Source organism: Macaca fascicularis, chromosome 6 (assembly GCF_037993035.2).
Source record: "Macaca fascicularis isolate 582-1 chromosome 6, T2T-MFA8v1.1".
Classification (NCBI taxonomy): domain Eukaryota; kingdom Metazoa; phylum Chordata; class Mammalia; order Primates; family Cercopithecidae; genus Macaca; species Macaca fascicularis.
In genome coordinates this window covers 136302168-136322013 of record NC_088380.1, presented here as the reverse complement: position 1 = coordinate 136322013, position 19846 = coordinate 136302168, and the positions used below count along the sequence as shown (strand labels likewise).

Sequence of the window (19846 nt, the reverse complement as noted above, 5' to 3'; positions counted from 1 at the left end):
TGTTGTGAATCCCTTAGAGGTAAACTTTGGGCAGGTAAGCTTTGAAGGCAGAGTAATAGCAGGTAATATCTATGTCCACAGTGAGAGTGATAAAGTCCCTGATACTTTATTTCATGTAATTCAGTTTTAAAATTCTCCTGTAATTCAATTTTAAATTGGACTGGAACCTTCCATGGAGGAGAAGAGGAATAAAAAATCAGGGACTACAAATATGGCTAACACCATTTTTTTTTCTATACAACAACTTTATTGTTCAGTAAAACTGTCTTTTTTTTTGAGATGGAGTCTCATTCTGTCACCCAGGCTGGAGTGCAGAGGCACAATCTCGGCTCACTGAAACCTCTGCCTCCCCGGTTCAAGCGATTCTCCTGCCTCAGCCTCCCAAGTAGCTGGGACTACAGGCGCCCACCACCACACCCTGGCTAATTTCTTATTTTCAATAGAGACAGGGTTTCACTATGTTGGACAGGCGGGTCTCGAACTCCTGACCTCATGATCCACCCACCTTGGCCTCCCAAAGTGCTGGGATTACAGGTGCGAGTCACCACGCCCATCCCAAACTGTCTTTTACTGTACTTTATTTCAAGCATCTTTAAGACAAATACAACAAAATGATATGGCCATATCAAAGAACAAAATCTGACTTTAGGCTCATGGGAAGAAGAGAAAGTTCCTCTTTTATTTCTTGCTTAAGACAGCCTTTGGCTGGGTTGCTTATAGATGAGAAAGGAGTGGGAATGAGGGGTTTAGGAAAGGATATTCTAGAAGGAAGGGCAGGGTGATGACTTGATTCCCCATCTGTATCTACAACCAAGTCCCCAGGTATCTGCAGGCAATGGAAGGTAAACTCAGGTTGTCAATTAGCTAGCACAAATTAATAATAACAACAGCCTTTAACTAAGCAACTGTTTATTTCGAGCCAGATACTGTTCATACCTGTTTTGTATTTGGTCCTTTGGCCAGCCCTGTTGGGCAGGTAATATCATTCCTTCTCTGAGAGAATAACTTGCCAGAGTCTGTTAGCAAGTAGCAGTTAGGCTTCAAACTCTGTTCTCTTAGCAGTATTCCCTCTGCTTTCCTAGGGACCCCCAACTAGGCCATGGTTGGCAATATATACACACTAACTGCCACCAGGGGTCATAGCCAATTTGGATAAATTGGATCTAAATGTAATTAATTATGTAACTATGGCCTATCCAAGTTTAATTCTATTAAAATTGCAGCCTGAAACTGGGGCATCATAGATGATTACTGGGGAAATAAGAATAGATTTGAATAAGATATTTCTCTCCTTCCTTTTTTTCTGACTTAAACAGAAATACAAGAAAATAAAACAGAGAATGAATCTAACTCAGTTGGCAGCATAACCAGAAGATTTTTATCCCAGCTACCCAGCAGTTGGTTAAAAAAAAATTATCAGCTCAAACTTTTCTGGTGATTGCAGGAGGATGAGGTGGTAAAGAGTTAACAGTAGTTTTAAAACAAGGTTAATATAGTTTAAGCATGAAAACAAAGCTGCTGACAATTTTTGATACTGTTTGCTCCCTATGAAGATATTTAATGTGGGTTGCATATAGTGACTGTTCTGTGATTATGGTCCTCAGAATTCCTGCTTCTCAAAGGACAAAGCTCAGGCTGGAACTCTTACAAAGCTTTTATAGAACAAAGTGGAGAAGCCAGAATGCCACATCCGACATTCACGTTCTTCAGGACAATTACATTTAATAGTACAATCAACAATGCATTCACACTGCATGTACATTGTTTTTGTTATTTTTTGGGGGGGTTTCAAATGTTTATCAGAAAAAAGTTTAGGAAATTTAAAGTAGCTCTGACGGCTGCAGTTTCCTCAGGTGAAAAAAGTAATAATAGTCACTATGGCAACCAAGATGGAGATGATGGCAAGTAAAATCAGACCCATACGACGAAATTTTGAATGCTTCTCTTGTTTCTCTTCCTTTTTCAATAAAGTGTCAAAACCTGGAGTGTACATGTCTCCCAACCAAAACCGCAGGTCGTTAGGATTTTCCTAAAAGAAAATTCCATGGAGAATATGATTAATCAGTAATCAGTCAGTGTTACAAATTAATTGAGATTGCAGAACAAGACACTGTCATGGGGACTGATGGTCCATATTCACTCTGTCCTGGGCAAGGCTTCAATGTCATGGCTCACATGAGTGATACGAGGCTTCCTTGAATAGCATAAAAATGTAGCTACAGTCTCGGCTGACAAGGAATCCCCTGCAGTTCCAATTTGTAGGTCTGCATCAGAATTAATTAGGAGGCCTTCGTGAGTCTTTAATTAAATTGCTCACATTAGAGGGTCAGAAACACAACAGTGTTTCTATCATGTTGTAGCCAATTTAGTGTTCCTTACATCCTATAAATAGTGCATATAATTCAGCATAGTACATTGAAATAAAATGAAAATTCTTTGCTTTAGATTAACCTTTGAGGTTTGATTTTGTCTGCATGGCAGGAATAAACATGCTTGGTGGGGTTTTCAGTAAATCCAGAAGCTGACTTCCATGGAAGTAGTAGGACTAAAAGTCGGGAGTCTCTTCCATTACTCTTGACCCACTGATTTTCCTTGTAGAGGGCTGCCACATGTCTGGCATGCAGAGACTTTGTTTGACCTCCTGAAAAAATGACCCATTATATTCTTCCCCACATCAGCTCTTATTTATTCCCCATGTCTCTCTTTCTTTCACAGACTTCATCTTCCCTTCCAGGCCCATAGAATTATCAAGTCAACCTGATCTCCTGTACCTGATAAATCACGTGCAAACTCTATTGTTCATACATTAATAAAAATACTTTTTTTCCTGTTACATCTCTTGCTATGTTTTGGTGCTGTAGATTTGGTGTCTATGCCTTATATACAACAAATTTACAGTGAATACTCAATCTCTGCTTTCACAAACCTACTTCATGCTTCATTATATTTCACCTGCTTTGTTGTAATGGCTTACAGTGGACTGCCCCCTCTCTTTGCCTCTCCTTTCTCAGAAGACTTAAAGTCAGCTGAAATGTGGCACAGCAAGTTTTCTTTCTCAGCGTCAGGGGTCAATGAACTAGCTTCAGACTTCCAGGTGCACTGCTGGGAGAGGAATGTGCATGCGTGTATGAATAGAAAGTGAAGATAGATTCTGATGATGGCAAAACAATTCTCCCTAGTACTAGTTTGAACTTCTTAGTTTTAGAAACGCTAAAATGTTAAAATATGGATGATCTGTGAAGAAGGATAATGATGTAAAAATCCTTGTCTACCTCATGCCTATCTTTCATTTTGTGTCCTAATCAGAGGCCTGCACTTCGTAAGTTTAATGCCTCTGTTCTCCACTAAGAACTTCACTCATAGAGACTATTTTGTCTTACATTCTGCTTCTAGCTTTCCTTTGTAATTAAATATGGATTTCTTTACTCTTTTCTGGCTTATAAACTCTTACCAATGTAGAAAAATGGGAGTGACCACAGGGACTTGGGTTTATCGCCGAAAAGTGGTGTCAAGGTTTCAGAAAATAAGTTAGGGGGTCTATGAGATATAGACAGGGGTGAAGATGAAAGTTGAATTAATGAGGTAGAAAAAATTTTAATGAAAACAAAAGTTATGGCTTTTGTTATGACTGGGTAGGGGAGGGAGCAGGTCCTGATTGTAGTAAAACATGACACTCATTGTATTTATGGCTCATTCTTCCTAAACATAACTCATATAATTGTCCAGCTTAAAAAATTACTCCTTATTGCCAATAATCTTCAATTTCATAAGCATAACATTCAAACATTTTCTGGCTTTATTTTCTAGCCTTATTTTCCCATTATTCTATTACTTAACCTGTAGCTCCTATGTTTCTGCCTTTGCTCTTGCTATTCCTGAAAAAAGAGCCTTCCCACTTAGGCAAGCCATGTATACCTTTTGGAATTCTATACATCCTTCAAGCCCATAATAAGTTTGCTTTTTCATGAATTCCTTTTATAATCAAATGTGATTTGTGCCCCCTTCCTATCCTACATGGCACTTTTTCTTTTATATTTTTCTTCTTTTTTTTTTCAGTGAAACAAAAACTTCTTTTTATTGTATAAAGTAATAACCATTCTTAATATGAAACTTCCACTCAGTGTTGAAGAAGAAATAAAGAAGCACGGAAGTAATAACATGGGATTATCAGAAAACCTGACTGATTGTGCTGCTGCTGGCAATGGTGATGATGGACTAATTACACAAGAAAGAGAAGAAAACCTGAAAAGCAGCAATTTCCTAGAACGGAGAATGAAGAGTATCACAGGTAAGCCTATGGCAACATTTAACAGGAGATAATTATGTGCTATTACACTAATCCTAATTTGGGCTTTTATAGTGAACAAGTTTTATACTTTTACTAGAATATTCAGCCTCACCTGGTAATCAGAAAAATGAAAATCAGCAAACAATGTGTTACCATTTTTTCCAATCATTGATGATTTATTTGAAAAATAACCAGTATTGGCAAATGTGAGGGAAAGGCATTTTCTTTTCTTTTTTTGTGAACTTTTATTTTAGCTTCAGGGTTACATGTGCAAGTTTTCTTTATAGGTAAAGTGTATCATGAGAATTTGGGGTACAGATTTTGTTTTTTAACTTTAAGTTCCGGGATACATGTGCAGAATGTGCAGATTACATAGTTACACTTGTGCCACGGTGGTTTGCTGCACCTATGAACCCGTCGTCTAGGTTTTAAGTCCCGCGTGCATTAGGTATTTGTGCTGATGTTCTCCTTCCCCTTGCCTCTCACCCCTCACAGGCCCCAGAGTGTGTTGTTCCCCTCTCTGTGTCCATGTGTTCTTATTGTTCAACTCCCACTTATGAGTCAGAACACTGCATGGCACTTTCTGTTACCGTTAGTTTCCTTTATCTTGTTCTATAGTTATTGTCTCTTAATTTGCTCAGTTAGATCAACTTTTTGAGGGTAGGGACAGGAACATTCACCTCCATAGTTCCCTTATTTTGCATGTAATCAGCAAAAGGAAGAGGCCCTAACATACAGTCAAGAAATGTTTGTAAAATATATCAATACTTTTTTTTTCTAATAGTAGGGGTGACTTTTTAGATGTCCTTAAGACTCTTGGTAAGGAACGCAAAATTTATAAAAAGAAGAAAGAAGGAAAAAGAAACACAAGCTTATTGTTTCTGTGGAGAGCATCTGTTATGTAAACTTCTCTGGAAAATGGGCTATATAAAAGAGGAGATACATTCGATCTACCAAGAGATTAGGAAACTTCGAAGATTCTGGACAGTGGGTCTTTTGAGTAGCACATATTTGAAATTGTAAAAAGTGTGAGTAGGATTCAAGGAGACAGGGTGCTGTCCTCTTCAAAAAAAAAAAAAAAGAAAGAAAGAAAAAAATTCTCGAGTGCTTAAGGTATGGGGCTTAGCACAGATAAACATTTTTGAATGAAGGGTATGTACTTGGAAAATGGCAGGCCTTCCTGGCCCGGGGCAGGTGGAGGCAAGCCAAGACTGGGTAGGAATCCAGTCCATTCAGAAAACAGAGGGCTGCTTCCTTGCTTTTCAGGTATTTTGAAGTTTTTCATGGGTTGGGGTGACACCAGTGGGGGCAAACAAAGAAAGAAAAACTTAAGTTGGATTTAAGCTGGGTGAATGAGTTCATTGCATACTTTTCCTGTGTTGAAATGTTTTTGTTTTGTTTTGTTACTGAGACACAGGAAAATGACCAAAATGTAAATCTTCAATCTTAAATCACTGAGAGAGCTGAGATAAAATAATCTTTGATGAGAACTTCCTTGCACAGTGCCTAACACAGAACACTTAATAAGTATTTTTAAATAAATGTAGACTAGGGAATCAGCTCTTAAGTGTTCACGAACGTAAATGTTTAAAAACTAAAAGAAAACGTAATCTTGCAAATTAATTTTCAATAAACCTTTTACCCTCCTGGAAAACCTTTGTTCTGTGCCACATAGTTTTTTTCTTCTCTATACTATACAGTTGCCAGTAACTGTCGAAACTGTAAAACTCAAAACAAATAAACATAAATACTGACTAGAAGGGAGAAAGAAAAGCCAGGAGCCAAAATGCTCTGAAATCTAGAGATTCTGTGCCTAGTGAAGAATACCTGTCACTTCAATAATGCTTTCTTTTAGGATTATTTGACTGATCTCCCTTATCAGTTGAAGAGGTTGACTCTTAGTCGTGAGTACCTTCAGATGTCCAGAGAGGTTTGTGTGCAGGGAACGTTTGTCATATTCCTCAATGGTCCATGACGGGTTCTTTTTTCTTTCTTCCATAGCTTCCTCCAAACTTAGGTCACCATAGAGTGGGTTATTCTTCATAACTGATGACATGGATGGTGGAGGGCTATCAGCAGTAACAAGGCTCTCTGCACTGGATCCCCTAATTCGTTGACCAGCAATATTCTTCTTTTCCCTCTAAGAGGCAAAGAAAGAAGGTATCTCTTAGCAACGGGCCTTCTGATAGTAGGGAATGCAGTGTGAGATAACTGTACCTGATAATGTGCTGATTTTGTGCAGAAACCCAACAGATTAGGACAATGAATGAGGAAAGGATTCTATGATTTCATTTGACCTAGAAATCTAACATCAATTGAGTTTTTTCTTTTTGTGTGATCTTGAACAGCTTTACTAATCGTTCATTAAAATGCTATTTTATAACTACAGAGAAAGAGCCTTGTTTACTCTCAAATTCAAATAGTAGAATTCTGAACAAAGCCAACTTTTCTCAGGTTACTTGCATTGAGATTTAATGACATTTTATTTATCTCTATTTTTATATTCCATGACTTATTAAAATAGTATTTAATATTGCTATGTTAATCCAGCAAAATCAAAATTAAAAGACATTTTAGAGATATGCCTCGACTTTCACAAATACTATCATGGCTCCCGTTTCAGACAGCTTTGAGTTCGAAGCTAACTTAACACTGTATGTGTAATTTAGCATGTGTGTGTGTAAAGGCTGTTATATAGCTCTAGTACTGACTTTCAGTTTTTTAAAAACTTTTTTAATTGAAGCATAATATGCATATATAGAAATACATAGCTCTATAAATTCTTGCAAACCAAACAAACTCAAGATTCAACATCCAGACCTAGAAACATGACATTACTAGCACACCTCATGCTCCTTTCCAGTCACCCTCCCTCCCCCTGCCCAAAGCATAGCTATAATAGCACCCAAATTCTAACAGCATAGATTCGTTTGGACTCATCTCATATTTTCTATAAATAAAATCATATAATGTGTGCTTTTCTGTGTCTGGCTTGACCTTCAGACTTTTACTTTGTTTTGTTTTCTTCTTAAGTGTATCGAGCTATCATGAAGGTAGAAATTAAAAATGTGTTCATTTTGGAAATTAAAATTTGTTCATTGGTCAAATACAAATTGAGAAGAATCAAAAAGCTTATAGAGTCATGTTTCATTTGTCATGGGACATCAAGAGAGGGATTGCATATAAGTTAATAGTAGATAATCTTTTATCTTTAAAAAGAAGTGGTTCATTTCCTTAATTTACAGATATTTTTCAGTAAATGTATGTCATGTATTTTAGATACCCAAAACAGAGAATATTTAATAGGAAGTTTATTCTTCTGAGTCATATTTATGATTATCTGATGCTGTCAACATTTGTTGGTATATAGGTCATATTAATTTATATTATATAAGCTAAAGTTGTAAACTGTTAAATGTAGTTTCCTTCTGAAATGGCTAGGAGGAAAAAAAATCATCTAGATAAAATCATTCCCATTCTCTTCGGTGTTGGATTTCCCTAATTTTCTTAATCCATGCATTTTTCACATTCTTAGAGCTCAACTTGCAGACACCTCTCTGACTTTAATAGGTCCTTGGTCTGCTCAAAGTCAGTTTATATTCTTTAAAACTGAAGTTTGCATTGAAATAATAAATCTTCTTGGCTTAGCATTTATCTCAAAGATAGATTGCTTGAAAAGTAATGTTTCTGAATTGAGCAAAAGTAATTTGATAAGAAATGTAAATGGTATGAGCTTAGCATAATTTTTACTTATTTTTTTTCTTCAAGGCTAGGCATCTTTGATCATCTCTGAAGAGGGATAATTCTCCTGACATTGACAAATTGGCTTTGTCAGATTGTTTTCTACACTGTTGGTTAAGTTTCTTAAATAAGAAAGATCTATACATGAAAATACAGTTTTGGGGAGATCAAGAAAAAAAGTACACACTCTATTACAATGTATATAGACTTAGAAAATCTAATGTGTAAAAATAGCAAAAAATATTCAGAGATACATTTTAAAAGAACATTCAAGCTCTTATTTCTAGATGATATTTTTGAAAGTTGTGAGGTTTATTATAGAGCATAGTACTATTTATTTTTGCACTGCATGTGAATTTTATGTCTGAGAGACAGGCGAAGAAAAATTAACAGTATAAATTTATTATGAATTTAATCACACAATAAGCAATACTGATTTTGGTTGAGCTTTTCTTTGAATCTTGATAAATTTTTTAAAATAGCTTTCAGAACATCAACAACAAAAATCCCTTCACTCTACCACACAAGAAAGAATACATTTACCGCAGGAAAACTCAACAGTAATTCAATTACTTTAATTACTTGGGCACTAAAATAAATTACATTTTAACATATTTATTTAAAAAAGGTAACACTTCAAAACCTACCTAGGCTTTTCTGTATTAAGCATAACTTTGTTCATTTATCATTTATACACTTTAATCATTATATACTCTATGTGAAGTAAACTACAATTCAATAAAGAGAGATAGAAGGCATTTTTGAAGAAATAAAATTAAGTGTACAAAATTAATAGGTTATTGTAAAAACTCTAAAAATATAATTCAGGAAGAAGAAAGTTGATAACAGATGTTTAAGATACAAGAGAAATTTGAGAGAGAAAGAGAGAGAGAAAGAAAAAAAACTGATAAATGTGTCTGTGAATCCAGGCAAGCATTGATTTAGGTGAAATAGAGATAATAGTAATAATCACTAATTTGTGAATTTTAAAGTAAGAGAAATGAATACACTGGAGTATAGTAAGTTTAACACAGATTTTTTAATTATAAATTTTTAAGAAATAATTTCAGTGAGGATATAGAGATATTGCTAACAAGCAAAGAAACAATGTACAGCTTCTAAGTCACCAGAGCAGTAGGAAAAAGATGAAGACTAAACAATCTTTAAAAAGGCTCAAAAAAAAGAATACAGGTGGAAAATCTCAGAACCATAGAAAAACAATTATAAATAATCTCATTAAATGTAAATGGAATAAACTCCCTATTGCAGTGACAGAGATTGTCAGATCAGATTTTTAAAAAAGAATTAAATTATAAAATATTTACAACAGAAATGCCTAAAATATAAAGATTCGGAAAGAATTAGAATAAAAAATATAAAAATTTATACTAGGCAAATATAAACAATGAGAACTGGGTGTTGTGACTGACGAAATGCTCACTCATTTTGTTTCCACTTTCTAAGCACGGAGGATATCTGCTTTTCCTAATCTGTTTTTGATTTTATATTGGGGCCACATGTTTTATGTCTAATGACATGTGGATGAAAGACCATTTCCAAGTCTGCCCCTTGAAATCTTCCACATGATTTTGGCTCACTTTCTTTTTTTATGACACTATACACATCTCAGGACTCTTGTGAATGTGCTCTATATAGCAGAAGATGATTATACATATGTGATGATATATATATACACACACACTAGGTGATACATATGGCATATATAATATATTCATATACAATTATGTATAAATATACACACATATATGTATGTGTGTATATACATATATGTTTGCATGTATATATATATTTTTACTGGGTTAAGCCTCACTAGATGCTCAGCAGACCTAATGAAACTCAAGTTTGGCCAGTAAAATTCCTTGCAAGATCCTTGGCTTAACCTTTCCCTTTCTTATTTAAAGCTTAATAGAGATTCTGATATTGTAGAGCCTCAAGAAGGAAGGAGCTTGGATTCTACTCAGAAGTGAGTCTCCTAGGACATCTATAACATATACATCGGGCCTTGTGTGAATGAAACATATATTAAGTCACTAAACATTTTGGTATATTTGTTTCCATGACATATCTTAGCTAGACTAACCACCAAGACACACACACACACACACACACACACACACTAGACAAAATAGACATGGTCAAAAACTTTGCTAGATATAAAGAAGGTTGCTAGAAAATGAATAAAGTTAGTTAACATTAGTAAAATATTGTCATTCTAAACTTGTATGCATCTAATAAAATAGTCTCAACATTTATAAAACAAAACTTAATTACATGGAGAAATTTATACATGTAAATTTCTCAAGCATGCAAAACCATCATTAACAATTAAGAACCTGGATGAGATTGGAGACTATTATTCTAAATGATGTAACTCAGGAATGGAAAGCCAAACATCATATGTTCTCACTGATAATGTGGGAGCTGGGCTATGAGGACACAAAGGCATAAGAATGATGCAATGGACTTTGAGGACTTGGAGGGAAAGTGGAAGGGGATGAAGGATAGAAGAGTACAAATACGGTGCAGTGGATACTGCTTGGGTGATGGGTGCACCAAAATCTCATAAATCACCACTAAAGGACTTACTCATGTAACCAAATACCACCTGTACCTCAATAACTTATGGGGGAAAAAAAGGATAAAGAAGATGTGAGCCATAAAATCAAAAGGTTTGTTCAAGTGACATATATAGATATCGTTATTAAACAATTGAAAATATTCATTTTAAAAATATACACTGAAAATTTTACAAAATTGATAACATCTTAAATTCCAAAACAAATTTCAAAGATTCAGTATTACGTGGACCATGCTTTCCGACCATTGACAACTTAGTTATAAATCTAGAAATCATTATCAAAAACATAAAATAACACATTCTGCTGACATTTAAAAATACATTTCAAAGAAATAATAATAAACCTTTTAAAATTTAGGACAGAATGAAAGTGAGAAATGCTACATTCCAAAATTGTTGGCTGGATCTGAAATGGTATTTCGAGAGAATATTATGGGCACATATGCTTGCATTATAAAGCAGAATGAGAAAATTAATGAGGTAGTAAGCATGAATTCAATGTCTTAAAATTAAAGCCATTGAATTAATATAATAAAACAGTCAACATGAAATCATAAATATAAAGACAGAATCAATACATATTAAAGAGAATAAGTATATACAATGGAGAAGATAAAGCTGAAAGCTATTTCTTTGGAAAAATATTTAAAATATCTCTGGCAATACTGCTCAAGAAAAATAATAGAGACACAAATCCACCCAGTTAGGAATGGAAAGGGGAACTGACAAGAGACACAGCAGAGATTAAGAAACAATCAGAAAATAAACTGAGCGACTTTAAACATTTATGTGCAGTTGGACAATTTCTTAAATAATGTAACTTACCAAACTTATTGAGGAAAAAATAAAAAAATTAACAAACCTGTGATAATTTGACTAGTCGAATCAATAGTTTTAAATCTCCTCCAAACATACACATTTAAGAACAGCAGGCCAGAGGGTTTTACAGTCAACTTCTATAATTCTCAAAATACATAATTTCTTAGTCAAATTCTTCCAGAAAATAGGAAAAGGAACAATTCCCAGCTCACTTTTGAAATTAGTATAAACTTCAGATGAGGGCAGTAAGTAAAAGAAAAGTATAAGCCAATTTCTGTTATATACATAAATGCAAAATTATAAATGCAATATTGCTGAACAGAATACTACAATATGTACAAATTATATGTAACAAGATAAAACAGATTTTTACCAGGGAAAGATGTTATGCCAACAGGATGGTTTAATATTAGAATACTAATGAAATTTACCACATTAACAGGAAAAAAAAACATTAAATTTTACAATAGGCCAGAAAAAGACTTTCAAAATATTCAAACATATTCAAAACAAACACTCTCAGTGAACTAGAACTGGTAGAAAATTTTCTTAAGCTAATTAAGGGAATGGGCCCCAAACTTACAGAACACAGTTTACTTAATGGTTTAATATTAGAAACACTTATTTTAGTTTCAGAATTAATACAAGGATGCTAGTAATCACAATGTCCATATAATTTTGCAGTGGAAGTTCAAAGCAATGCAAAAATAATAGAAACATAAGTAGATAAAAGAAATAGGGTTATAAATAAACAAATAGCAGATGACATGGTTATCTACAGGGATGTTTATGGGGAAAATAAGAGATTTTACTTCCTGGATTCAAAATCAGTATGTAATGATCTATTGTATGCATGAGTAATGCTCTATTATAAAACATGACTTAAAACGTACTATTATCAAGAGAAAAAATAATATAAGTATTTAGATATAAACCTAGCAAATTATATGGAATAGTTCTTTGTGGAAATTAAAGATATTATTGAAGGCCATATGAAGAACTGAATAAATAAAATGATACATCATGTTCATGGATGGAGAGAATCAAGGTCATGACGATTTCTGTTTTCTGCATTGTGATCTGTACATTCAGTGTAATCTTTATCATAATCTTAGTGAAAACAAGGCATTTTGTATATATTTCCTATGTGAGCACATAGACAAACTTTCCCAGAAAATCAGTTCTTTTGTGAACATACCATTTTTGTTTTAAATTGCCAGAATGGAAAACTTTGTAAAGCACATATTTCACTGTGTCATTCTTTTGCTTTAATTTTTCACTGATTCTTCAAAATTTTCGGGATAAAATTCAAAATCATAGACAAAGCCCACGGACCCTCTGGTGTGATCCAGGTTTCTCTGAAACCTCATCTCCTGCCTTCTCCTGCATATAACCAGGGCTCTTGGTGCTCACAGGTGGTGTTATAACATTCAACGAACCCTTAATATAGGCTTTCATGCCAGAGACATTTGGATCTCAACTAAGAACAGTTTGTTGGAGCAATTTGGGTGTTGTTTTTGGAAATACACCATCCAAAGCCAATTCCCTAATCCTATAAATTTAGTATAACTTGGTACCCTGAGGAACTTGATGATGCTATCAGTCTACTTCCTAGATAATATATGCACCTGCAGAGTACCATATTGTCATCCAATATAAGCTTAGAAAGGATAGACTATTGTATTGTGCAGCTTTCCTTTTCTCTCTCTCTCTCTCTCTCTCTCTCTTTCTTTCAATGGAGTCCCGCCCTGTTGCCCAGGCTGGAGTGCGATGATGTGATCTCGGCTCACTGCAATCTCCACCTCCCGGGTTCAAGCAATTCTCCTGCCTCAGCCTCCTGAGTAGCTGGGATTACAGGTGCATACCACTAAGTTCAGCTAATTTTTTGTATGTTTAGTAGAGATGGGGTTTCACCATGTTGGCCAGGCTAGTCTCGAACTCCTGATCTGGTGATCCACCTGCTTCGGCCTCCCAAAGTGCTGGGATTTTTTTTTTTTTTTTTTTAAACAGAGCCTTGCTCTGTTGCCTGGGTTAGAGTGCAGTGGCACGATCTTGGCTAACTGCAAGCTTTGCCTTCCAGCTTCAAGCGTTTCTCATGTCTCAGCCTCCTGAGTAGCTGGGATTACAGGCCATGCCATCACGCGAGGCTAATTTTTGTATTTTTAGTATAGATGGGGTTTTGCCATGTTGGCCAGGCTGACCTTGAACTCCTGGCCTCAAGTGATCTGCCCGCATTGGCCTCCCAAAGTTCTGGGATTAGTGTGAGCCACGGCGCCCGGCCCCTGCACTGTCTTTTTCAAAATAATAAATGGAAGATTGAAAATAGAGACAGTTTTAGGAAGGCATGACGTGTGTTCAGAGATAGAAGAAATACAGTTATACACAAAAAAACCCATGATAAAAAGGAAAGACATTGAAATTTATGGGAAAAAAAGAGTGTGATTGGATTGGAAAAGAGTGCAGAAAGGTGATTAGGAAATACGTTCAGTAAATGACATTGTCTAGAAATCAATGGAAGAGCAGCCTCTCACCCTTAGCCTTTCCCTCCATCTCACGTGTTTAGTTTGGAATGCTCCTTGGTTCTGAAACTGATGTGATAGAAGCCAGGAAAAGATATAACAAAGGAGTTAATCTGAAAATATTCTGACGTACAACTGCTAATTAGAAAATTAAGGCCCACCACAATAGATGAAAAAAAAAAAAAGATATACATTTTTCTTTCTTGCCCTTTGAATTTTTAAAAAAATTATACTTTAAGTTCTGGGATGCATGTACAGAACGTGCAGGTTTGTTACACAGGTATACATGTGCCATGGTGGTTTGCTGCACCCATCAACCCATCCTCCAGGTTTTAAGCCCTGCATGCATTAGGTATTTGTCCTCATGTTATCCCTCCCCTTGCCCCCCAACCCCTGACAGGCCCTGGTGTGTGATGTTCCCCTCCCTGTGTCCATATTTTCTCACTGTTCAGCTTCCACTTATGAGTGAGAACATGTGGTGTTTGGTTTTCTGTTCTTGTGATAGTTTGCTGAGAATGATGGTTTCCAGCTTCATCCATGTCCCTGCAAAGGACATGAACTCATCATTTTTTATGGCTGCATAGTATTCCATGGTTTATATGTGCCACATTTTCTTTATCCACTCTATCACTGATGGACATTTGGGTTGATTCCAAGTCTTTGCTGTTGTGAACAGTGACTCAATAAACATACGTGTGCATGTATCTTTACAGTAGAATGATTTATAATCCTTTGGGTATATACCCAGTAATGGGATTGCTGGGTCAAATGGTATATTTCTGGTTCTAGATCCTTGAGGAATTGCCACACTGTCTTCCACAATGGTTGAACTAGTTTACATTCCCACCAACAGTGTAAAAGACTTACTATTTCTACACATCCTCGTCAGCATCTGTTGTTTCCTGACTTTTTAATGATCACCATTCTAACTGGCATGAGATGGTATCTCATTGTGGTTTTGATTTGTATTTCTCTAATGACCAGTGATGATGAGCTTTTTTTCATGTTTGTTGGCTGCATGAATGTCTTCTTTTGAGAAGTGTCTGTTCATATCCTTCACCCACTTTTTGATGGGATTGTTTGAAAACCACATATTTTATCACATTTTTAAAAAATCAGCCTTTTTTTCATTACTTGTTTTATAAAGCGGTTGGCAGAAGTATTTGGAATACATTTCTAAATGCCTTCATCAGATACATCCCCCAAATTATTTTAACAGTTAGAAACATTAGGTTTTGGTGAATGTTTCTTCATTGCACTGACATAAAATTTGTTGTGAAGCTTCTTTATTTCTTTGGTGAAAGAATTAACGAGAAGTATAAATATAATAGAATCAAATAATATCTGTGTATACTCTCTGCAAATATGGGTGACCTGAGTATCTGCATAGATGGGAATTACAATGTCCCTGGTTACTGAATCAACTGAGACCATCACTGCTTATTTTCCTAGATTGAGGCCAGGTATGGTGACTCATGCCTATAATCGAGCACTTTGGGAGGCCAAGCGGGGTGGATAGCTTGAGGCAGGAGTTCGAGACCAGTTTGGCCAACATGGTGAAACCCCATCTCTACTAAAAATACAAAATTAGCTGGCCTGGTAGCGGGTGCCTATAATCCCATATACTAGGGAGGCTGAGACACGAGAGTCGCTTGAATCTCCAGAAGTTGCAAGGAGCTGAGATTGTGCCACTGCACTCTAGACTGGGTGACAGAGCGAGACTATGTCTCAGAAAAAAAAAAAAAAAAAAGATTGAATGGTATTGCTTTAGCTCATATAAAAATGGCCAAGAGAATTTCCTCTGAAAATGGAAAGTGAATTTTAAAAATTAAACAATAAATCATTGAGAGTAAAACGATACCTATATTTAAGAATTCAACGTGACATTTCCAATCTAGGGAATGTCTGTTTTAACTCCTGGGTTACCCTGAGTTTGAAGGTAATGACTGCAGGTTAAGTGCTTTGCCATTCCATAAAGTAGTCTATATCCTAAACACCATGCACTTGTGTGGTGTGGGATGAAAGGATCAGTTGACACAACTCTGGAGTTTGTGTAGATTTCATGTGGTATTATATCTACTGCTTGGGTTAGTCACACAGGTTGACATATCTATTGAGTACATTCCCTCAACCACCATGTGCACACATATACACATACCCCTTCATCCACAATATTTATAAAATAACGGAAATGGAATTATTTGCTAATAAATTCTAATGAAAAGATAACTTTAATGCATTTTGAAATACTGGTATAAATAACAATACATATGTACATACTTCCATACATATTCTTGATCTTTTATAGGAAAATCTGGCTCTCAATTGCTTTTACTTCATATTTCATTTGCTCTCACTTTTAAGGAAATATCTAAAATAAATATTATCCTAATATTGCAAGTGGAAATACTGAGGCATGAATGAAGGGCCATGATAGATGTCTCTAAAACTGGTTTATTGTGACTTTGAGATAAGAAACCAAGTTTCTAATTTCTTTTTTCCATGTTCTTCCCATTGACTTACTGACTCCCCAGTGGAGTGAGAGCTTTATATTAAGAGCTACTCGGTAGCCACCACCTTATGTGTGCCTAACACCTCAATATACTTGTATATTCAGTGTCTTCTTTCATGGAATGGTATTGTGGTATCATGGCAAATATTTAAAACTTCTATATGGCTATTTCTATGACATTTATTATTTTATCCAATGAATATATCAATCATGGATTTTAAGATCCATCCCCCAAAGAGAATTATTTACTGATGCATTGCAAAATGAAGTGGTGAATATCGTTGTTGTTACTCATATTTTGTGCCACACCTACCTGATTACCTGAATTTGTACTTGATGTACTGTCCTGCCTCTCCACTCCATGCATTATTAATTGGCCAGTTAGTACACTGGCCTTCACTACATTTCTTCTTAGGCTAAAAGGATAACTAAATCAAGTTTATTTGAAGTTTATAATGTTAACACCACATATTCAAAGACCTATGAAACAGAAGTTTACCTCTTTGGTTTTTCTTTGAATAACTATTTCCACCCAATGGGGCCTGTAGAAAAAGTTGCCTTTTAAAAATTGGCATTTCATTTAGGTTTAGGAACAACATTCAACAGAGTTTTAAACTGTGAAGTTCCACATGAAGGAAATAGGTCAACTTCAGTACCAAACAAAAGATGTTAGATCAATGTGTTCCAACCTCAAAGGAATTTACTGGATATGTTTTCTTAGACTAAACTGCATAGCATAGAAGGGCCAAGTTCTCTGAACTGATTTTTGAATCATTTTATTCTATGTTATAAACAATAAGGAGGAAAAAGGAGCAATTTCATTTCATTTCATTTAAAACTAAAAAAAAAAGCACATCTACAAATACAACAGCAACAACATGGCTGGGTATGAAATGGCAGAAGGGTTTGAGGATTACCAAAGAGATTGATGCAAAATTTAAAAAATGCCAGTTGTCATAATAGGCTGCCTTACAATGGAAATAAATTAAAATCCTTATAGGTGGAGGAAACACTTACATAATCATTTGAGTGTACTTGCTTTTGAATGATCTCATGATAAAGGTCCCGAGGAGCCCACAAACATACCACAAAGGAGTCACTTTACACCAGGGCTCATGAGTAGCAACTGTTCTTAAAAGAAAACAAATTTCTGTTCAGGGAATTTGAGCCACTCCAAAGGATTTAATGACTTGCAGGGGTTTGTAGGTCAGTCACATCTGTTCTGTAATGAAATGCTTCTTCCTGTTTCTAAATTGACTAACTCTTAACCCCATTAGCCTTCATGTCTTAAAGCAAAGATTATTCCTGTTTCATTAGCTGTGCAACAGTTAGGGCCTTTATGTTTATTCCAGCAGATGGAACTCATCACAGTTTTATTCTTCTCTTTTGGTCAGCGAAAAGAAGGAAAATGCAAAAGAAAAGAGAAATAAAACCTGCATTTTGTTTGAAGGTCTAATTGGTATTCCTTGTCCACACGGACACCTGTGGAAAATAAGAATATCTACAATAATAGCTAGCACTTTGTCAAGGTGGAGAGTTCGCTGTATTTTTTCCCTTCAATAATTAGGTTTCCATTGTTCTGTTCTCTAAGTCTTCTGTGTATGCTATGACAGGGAGCTAGTCCAAGGGAAGCAGAAGCAAGACCTCCAGCTGTTTTAGAGGCTTGTTTATGCCCACAATGTAAACTTCTGATGCTTTATGCTTAGATTACACCAAAGATAGAGATGGGAGTTTGTCCCCCAAAGTCTTATTTGTGTATATAACAATTATTTTGAAAATTTTTGAAAGGAAGGAGTAAAGGAGGGCCACCTGAAATTTAAAATGAAGACAGGCAGAGAAGCTAATGCTTGGAAGGGAATTAATGAATGAGAGAATTCATTTATTTTATAAATAAAGAAAAGTTCCTAATGTTAAGGAAGAGAGAAAGACTAAGTTGGAAGACAGAGTAGCCACCTTGTACTCTGCTCCTATAGGCTTCTTTTTGCATAAATGGTGAAATGGCGGATGGCGAGAAAGAAACAAGCCCCCATACCCATATTTTTGTGCCACTCGATCTTACCTGTGAGTAGACAAGGTTTTGCCAGTGTTGTGCAGCAGGATAATTTCCACCCGGAAACCTCGCCATGCTGGCCTGAAGGAGGGCTGAGCTCCTCGTTAAAGACTTTATGTCAAGCTGCAGGAATTTGTCAGGATGGTTGTTATTTGGCAAAACAGAGAGATCCATGTCTCCCTTCACCTACAGTGGAAAACAAAGGCAGGCAAAGCTGCTCCTGTCAGACTCCTCCATTATTAATGTGCCTGAGGATGCTCTGACCGGCATCTGAAACCAGGCCTCTCAGCTGCACACAGTCACTGCTCTCAAAATGATACGTCAATGCACAGGGACGAAGAAACAAAGCAGCACACTGCCCTACCTTTCTCACACACATGTACACTGAGGGTGCTTGACTGGAACAGATGGGGCTGTACTCATTAAAATTAATAGGATGACAGAATTAGATATGTGTAGCACTGAATGTCTCTTCATTCAGAGTTAGAAATAACAATTTAAGGGAAACTATTGTTTGAATAAAGGCTGCCAGAATCTCAGTGTTCCAACCCGCAATGTGGAGCACAGGAAACAGTCACGTATAGATAGACAGTGCTTGACTTTTCTCTTTGAACATTGCTGAGCTAACACAGCTGACCAGGCCCTGCCTCCGCAGCCTCACATGTGATACTCGGGATTATGTTTCTTCTCATGTTTTGACCCCCAGAGCCTCAACTCTTGTGAAACCTAACCAGGTTTAGGTTGTCAGCTTTGTTACGGAGAGGGAAATGGCAAGAATTTGCTTTATAGTTTGCTACAGTAATGTAGTGCCCCAATCTACTACCTTGACCCATTCACTATCTTAGGTCCCCTTGGCTCTGTTCCCAGCTGTATATGCTCTTAACAACGTGCTTTGGTGTTCACACGGCACGTTTGGACCGCCCAAAAAACATGGCTGCTGGATTTGGATGACACGCTCTTCTAAGTGAACCCATCTGCTGTTAAGAGAGCCAAGGTGGTGGGAGTGAGTCTGTGGGCAGCTGTAGCCAGCCAGCAAGTTGTGATGACTTTAATGGAGATATGTTCTCTCTTTACAAGGGACTCTGCTTTAGGTGACCCATACTTCTCACTGAGAAAGTATGGATTTCCATCTGGAGGGAGCAGAAACTTTCCCACTTGTGAGAAGGCAAAGGATAGATATATTAGCAGTTTCTAAAAGATATAGGTTGTCTGTTAATTTTGCATCTCTATAAACCCCTCTGACTCAGCAGGAAAGTTTCTCTTCCAGGGGCGGTGGGGTTACATGTGGAATGTATCAGCACTAGATCTCAGAAGAGTG

The 19846-nt window shown here is 36.2% G+C and overlaps 1 protein-coding gene across 1 annotated transcript; it reads right to left on the bottom strand.

The window, feature by feature from the left end:
* Positions 1-1521: 1521 nt before the first annotated feature.
* Positions 1522-18800, bottom strand: MINAR2 (membrane integral NOTCH2 associated receptor 2). Its single transcript, XM_005557682.4, has 3 exons — positions 18538-18800; positions 6201-6428; positions 1522-2029 (listed from the first exon to the last, which is right to left on the bottom strand). The coding sequence occupies exons 1-3, from the start codon at positions 18700-18702 to the stop codon at positions 1850-1852; spliced, it is 573 nt and encodes a 190-aa protein (XP_005557739.1). The 5' UTR covers positions 18703-18800; the 3' UTR covers positions 1522-1849.
* Between the last annotated feature and the right edge of the window lie 1046 nt (positions 18801-19846).